We start from the raw sequence: 6,246 nt of genomic DNA, 5'->3' as shown, positions 1-6,246 counted from the left end.
ATAATATATTAAATTGCAGACAAATTATGTTATTCTGTTGTTTTATGCCAATAACGTGTCTGGGGATTGATTGCTCTCCTACCCCAGTTCTGCGTAAAACTCATGTTATTGTCAGTTCTGGTGCCATATAGACACTGTGTCTCTGGGTCTCTAACATGCAGTTTGTATTCATTTTATTGTGACATTCTTGGGTCATTATATTAAAGATCTGATATTAAATTTTGTCTTGTCAAACCAAATTTCAAGGAGATACTTGAATTTACCTGCCAACAAGACTGACCTTTTTGTTGTCATGTTTGGAAGTTTGACATCCAACTTGTCTTTTTTGCAAACATCACAACCATGTTGTTCTTGGGTCCAGGAAATGGTGCCGCAATGAGAACTGCATGGGAACAGCAACAAAACAATCACAGCAACCAACTACATTTTCCTTTTGTCATCTATCTTTTGGAATTGAAATAAGTGGTGTGATGTGATAACTCCTGTTACTCATTTTAAGTGGTGTGACTGATGTCTTGTTGACACGGTGGGGTGCTATAGTCAGGCTTGTGAGGTGCAGATCTGACCTCAGGTGGCGTCCAAATATTGGTTGGACAGAGACACTTAAACCTTTATTCTTTAAGTAAATAAGACACAAAAACTGAATGATATATGAAAGACTTGCTGTCACATAATTCCAGCACAATTATTAATCTCTCTTCCGTGATCAATTTTTAAACTGTAGGAACTTCTGTAAATTGGAAAGGATGCCATCTATACATCACTACCAAAAGTAGATCCCTGAGTGGTCAAAGTTCAACTGGTTTAACTTTCAACGCAAGTCCAATGGCCACATGTTTTGTACGTAGAGCCCAAAAATGGTCTTAAAATGTGCGTAGCTACGTGTGAACGCGAGAGTTTTGACCAAGGAAGCCTGAAATGCACATTCCATATGCAGTACATATATGTAAACAAGTCTACAGACGCGTCTGGACTTTTCATTGAAAGTGCTTGAAGGTACGTTGCTGAGGGTGGTGTGAAGGTATATTTATACATTCATAGTTCAAATGTGGAAAACAGAGGTACCGGGACCAGCAGGCCTTTGTACTTCTCATAGTAATGCATCTCCAAAGGAAGCGGTTAGGCAGAGATTTTTACACCGGATGCCCTTATTGATACAAGCCTATACATAGATAGGAAGTAGCAAAGAGGGTCTAGCACTCATCCAAGAGTTTTTCCCAAGGATCCAAGGACTGGATGAAGCTCTTCGCCCCCCCCCCCCCCCCCCCCCCCCCCCCCCCCCCCCCTGGTTTCCCAGGTGCCAGTGCTGCATGCAGGCAACTGAGCCATCCCTCCTATACAGAGACGGAGAGCTATATCTGGGTGGAGGTTTAGTGAAGGTAGTGGAAGTCCATGTGGGTGATTATGTACCTGGAGGAGTTTAGAGGCTGGGTACTTCAGCTTTTAGGCAACAGTGCCAATAAAGTCCAGGTAAGAACAAACCAGGTAAATCGTCCACCAATCCACACCATGAGATAATCCAGTGCAGAGCAGTAATAACAATAAAAACAAAAAATCTAACAGTGAGCAGCAGCTACAAGACATATCAGGATGAAAGCTTCCTGATCTATCTGAGAAGCCTCCAACTACATTGACATGAACCTGAGCCAGCTTCACAATCCGCCTCAGCTGAGCATGTTTGTAGCTATTAACAACTCCAGCAGCACTCAGTAGTTCTCCGATTCCCCCCCCCCCCCCCCAGCCATAAAACTCCTCCATGTTTTCCATGAAAGGCCTAATTAACAAATGCATAATTTTTTTTTCTATCTCCTGCAGTGGAAGTCTCAGAGAAGAACTAGGGGATGAACAGATACAGGATGAAAGGTTTTGACGGAAAGGTGTAATATCTGAGTAATGCTGCAAAAAGGGGACTTTTGGGACAGTGTTCTTTAATAAAGCGTTTAAATGATACTGATAGTTGTTGATCTGATTTTCTAGTTTTTTCCTGCTTAAGAAAGTTTTTTATGCAGGAAAACATACTCTGAATGGGATATATTTTTTCTTTAGTGTTTGTATTAGTTTTAAATTTAACACAGCCCATAAACACCTTGATAAAAATCTACGATTTTAAGGTATGTACTACTGATGAAAGCATGTGTGCATCCTCTTTGTATGTTACACTTGTATTGATTTTGTGTCATATCTTGCATGTGACAAATTTGCAATTGGTCAAGAAGGGGAAAAGAGAGATGTCAGTTGTGCATTTTTTCCAAAAAAAAACATAAAACAGTATTCCATGCTTTCATTACATCCCCGTTGGATCACTGTAACAATGTATCTCAGGCAGATGGGCTCCCCTCTGGCGCCTCCAGCTGGTCTAGATAGCTGCTGCTCATTTCCACTTGAAGTTTCAGTGAAGCCACATCATCCATGTCTGTACATTTTAAAGTGTTCTTATGAGTGAACGAAAATGTCTTTTAAAAAATGTCTTATCATCTCAATTCATAAAGAACTAGTTGGTTCTTTGAGCTTATCTCTTCATCCAGTCATGACGTTTGAACTTGCGAAAGGAACCAGACTTGTCTAAACTTCTACCGCTGGGTGGGTCTACCTACTGGGGTGTTTAGCCTAACCTGGTTTAACTATGAGGATGAACCTGATGATTGCACGCGCACATGGTGGCTTTAAAACTGACTGTAAATTGATTCTTGTTTTTAAATGAACGATAATATCAGAAACACGTGAAAAAGACTTCTCGAGAATGTGTACCACCAGAGGTCGGCGGTAAGCTAGTGCGCACGCGTAGTGGCGCTTTGTGCGGTTGCCTTGGTAGCAGGAGGAGGAAGAGGCGGAACGTCTTAGTAGGACCCCTTATGAGGAGGACCGGAGCCGTGCAGAGTAACGTCAGGGGTTTATTAAGGTGAGTGTCCGTTTCCACAACCAAAGTTTAGTTTACTATTCTTTACGAATGGTTAACGGAGGCTAACAGCTGTTAATTTGTCATCTCCTACGTATTAGCTCGTTAGCTGTTAGCCGCAAAAAATCGAAGAGGGGAAAAAAAGATGGTTGAGAGGTTCATACAACGTGTACAAACACTTCTGCCAAAGTCTGAGACTGTGGAGCTCCAAGTTTAGAGGCATTTTTTGAGGTCGCCGGGACAGAAAAACTCAACGTTCTTGTTTACTCAGATCTAGTCTGAGTTTGTTGCTTATTTATTCATTTATTTTTGACGTATTTTCTTACTGTAGTGTAGAAAATCGATGCTTGTGACGTCACCCATAGATTTTTTTTTAAAGAAAACTTTATTATCTAAAATACACAAACAATGTGTGCAGATTAGTCACCAAAACAATTCTTGTGGCATGGATTACAGCTTTGAACGGCGCGATAATCATTTAACGTGGTTAAAAACATGAAGGGGGGTTGTTTAGGTGTAAATGTAGAAATTAAAATAAATAATCTTCATTCATTGAATTGGTGCTAAATGGACTAAGATTCACAATAAAGATGAAAACAATTTGTACAGTAACACTACCCCCCCCCCCCCCCCCCCGAAACCAGGAAGTACCCAACACTGCAGTGCTATGAAAGACCGCTGGAGGCAGCATTTCACTAATTTTAATGTTTAAAAGTCTAGCCCAGCTCAAAAACTAAACAATGTATATTTTGTTTCTGACGCTTTTTGGATGTAGAGAGGGTATAACAGAGCCACACAATTACGCAAACTGCCACAAACACTTCATTATTATTGTTATTATTATTATTAATCAGATTAATCCATCCTGAACTCATCTGTTCAGGGGGGATGGAGGTTGGACTGCACCAAGGATCAGCTTTAATCCTTTTTGTTTGCTGTAGTGCTAGACAGACTGACAGAAGGACTGACAGGAATCTCTGTGGAGCGTGATGTCTGCAGATGACCTGTGGATCTGTAGTGAGCGCAGGGAGCAGAAGGAGGAACACTTTAGAGAGGTAAAGGTTTGTTCAGGAAAGGAGAGGAATGAAGGTTAGCTCCAGAAAGACTGAATGTGTAAATGAGAGGAACTAAAGAGGAACGGTGAGGTTACAGGGAGCAGAGGAGAAGAAGGTGGAGGACTTTAAATACATAGCTCAGAGGTGAAGAGGCGTGTGGAAGCAAATTGGAATGGGTGTAATTTGTGTGTTATTTTTATTTGCTAAAACGTTATTTTTGTAAAAGCTTTTAAGCGCAATTTTAGAGTTTTGAATTTAAATAAACATCTGTTTATGCGGTTTCGGAATGTTGGACAGACATCTTCATTCCTCCATTTGTTTCTGAAAACTTTTAACACTGACTGAAGGTCTGTTCATAAGCTTCCAAGTACATAATACTATGGTAAATTATATTATTTTGTCCTACTGGACTGGACTAAAGTAATGCAGTTGCGGAATTTATCTGTTGTGTTAAAGAAATAGACAAGCCAAAATGCAAAGCTTTCAAATTACTTCTCAATCTTTGTCCTGTAAGGCAGTAATTGTATCTTTCTAAACTCCTGCTGGTTGTTAACAGTCCATAACTGGACTTGTGGCTGACGCTAGACATCACTGGACTGTATCAGCATGTTTGGTAACTCTGGTACGGTCAGTAAAGTATTATGGTGAATGGAAGAAACGGTAAGCATCAGTCCCAAGTCCTTCAGTGTCCGTTACATCCAAAAGGATAAAGTCAAATCTAGCCTACATACATTCATCCATATGTGAAACAACTCTTTATAATAATTTTTTCATTTTAAAAGATGTTTTTTTTCTTTTTAGACTTTATAAAGAGTGTTTATCATTGTGGATCAAACTCCTGCGTCTGTCAGGTGGTTAAACTGGTGCTGAGTGTTTGAGGAGTTTTGGAAATAACACAATATTTGACCCACAGGAGACTCCATGGCTAAAGATCCGTTGGCTGAAGCTGGCTTCCACTTTGACGAGGTAAACAAGCTGCGGGTTCTAGAGCCAGATGTGAGCCAGAGCACGGCGGAGCTGAAGGAGGAGTGCAGAGAGTTTGTGGACAGTAAGAATCCACGGATCTGTTGTCCACCCCGTCCCACCCAAAGCTCCTATAGGTCTGTGTCTCTGCAGAGATCGGACAATTCCAGAAGATTGTGGGCGGTCTCATCAGCACAGTGGACGGGTTGGCCAAGGAGGCGGAGACTGAAAAGATGAAGGTGAGGCTCCCCTCTTCTCAGGTTAGGTCAAAACCTACAGTTCATCAGTGTTGGCAGTTATAGTTACCCAGTACTTAATCCTATAAGTAATAGATTTAACCAGTTGAATTATTCTATAATAAAAGTAACCAATTTTAGCAGGAAAAAACTATTTACTTCACATTAAAGAAAAACTGTTTTTTGTAGATTTTTTGGACCAGTTTTAACAATTCAATTGGAATGAGTAAAATAGACCCAAACTTTTATTTAACATTATTTACATTGGAGGAACTCCAACACCTTCTGGTAAGCTGCCCAGTTTCCTCCTGACAGACATGTTGTGGTGGAAAAGCTGCTGGAGCTGCGTTTGATTTACTGTTTTTAGTTTATGTCAAACATTCAGTAACCCGATCAAACAAAAACTGCTCCTCATTGGCTGATATCACTTCCTGCAGGCCATTGGAGCCAGGAACCTTCTGACATCTGTGGCGAAGCAGAGGGAGGAGCATCAGCAGCTGCTAAAGGGTCTTATTGCTGAGAAGAAGATGCAGCTGGAGAGGTACCCCACCCCCCCCACCCCTCTAAATCCTGCAGGAGTGGCGTCCATGCTCCCTGCTAACAGCTGCTACTTTCTTTAAGGTACCGGGTGGAGTACGAAGCCCTTTCCCGGGTAGAGGCGGAGCAGAGCGAGTTCATCAACCAATTCATCCTGCAAAAGTGAGGCGGGACTCACCTGTCTGAGGCTGCTGCCTACAGCTTAAGCCACCCTGCTGTGGGGTCGGGGTGGTGGTGGTGGGAGGCTCCAGGACACCTTCCTGTTTGTCCCACATGTGTTGTCACACTGTGACCCCTCCACCCCCTTGCTCAGAGAGCACACACTCATCAAGGCGGCTGGTTTGTTTCCCGCTACACAAGATCCTGACATGGACATGAACTGAAACTCAAACCTGGGTCGGACTCAGCAGGTGCTGTTTACATCTGTGCATGGGAGGGTGGAGCGGGCGCTGAGTAACTGAGATGTACAATAAAGTTTTCATGTTCAAATGAGATCTGTTTCCTTCAGAGACACGATGAATATATAAACAATTCAAACACTATAAGTAGCAAAAACAAC

The 6,246-nt window shown here is 41.9% G+C and overlaps 1 protein-coding gene across 2 annotated transcripts; it reads left to right on the top strand.

The window, feature by feature from the left end:
* The first annotated feature begins 2,724 nt into the window (after positions 1–2,724).
* On the top strand, positions 2,725–6,176 carry ift20 (intraflagellar transport 20 homolog (Chlamydomonas)). Of its 2 annotated transcripts, XM_023961480.2 has the most exons (6): positions 2,759–2,899; positions 3,838–3,951; positions 4,865–4,999; positions 5,068–5,153; positions 5,588–5,691; positions 5,772–6,176. In XM_023961480.2, exons 3-6 carry the CDS (start codon positions 4,873–4,875, stop codon positions 5,851–5,853), a joined length of 399 nt encoding a protein of 132 aa, XP_023817248.1. In that variant the 5' UTR covers positions 2,759–2,899; positions 3,838–3,951; positions 4,865–4,872; the 3' UTR covers positions 5,854–6,176. The 2 variants fall into 2 exon arrangements, with proteins under 2 accessions (XP_011480930.3, XP_023817248.1); XM_011482628.4 differs by lacking the exon at positions 3,838–3,951 and having other exon boundaries at positions 2,725–2,899.
* The last annotated feature ends 70 nt before the right edge of the window (positions 6,177–6,246 follow it).

This window comes from Oryzias latipes, chromosome 13, assembly GCF_053564925.1.
Source record: "Oryzias latipes strain Hd-rR chromosome 13, Olatipes_Hd-rR_3.1".
NCBI classification, from domain to species: Eukaryota; Metazoa; Chordata; class Actinopteri; order Beloniformes; family Adrianichthyidae; genus Oryzias; species Oryzias latipes.
The sequence above is the reverse complement of the archived record's forward strand: the minus strand, read 5'-3'. Positions and strand labels throughout refer to the sequence as shown.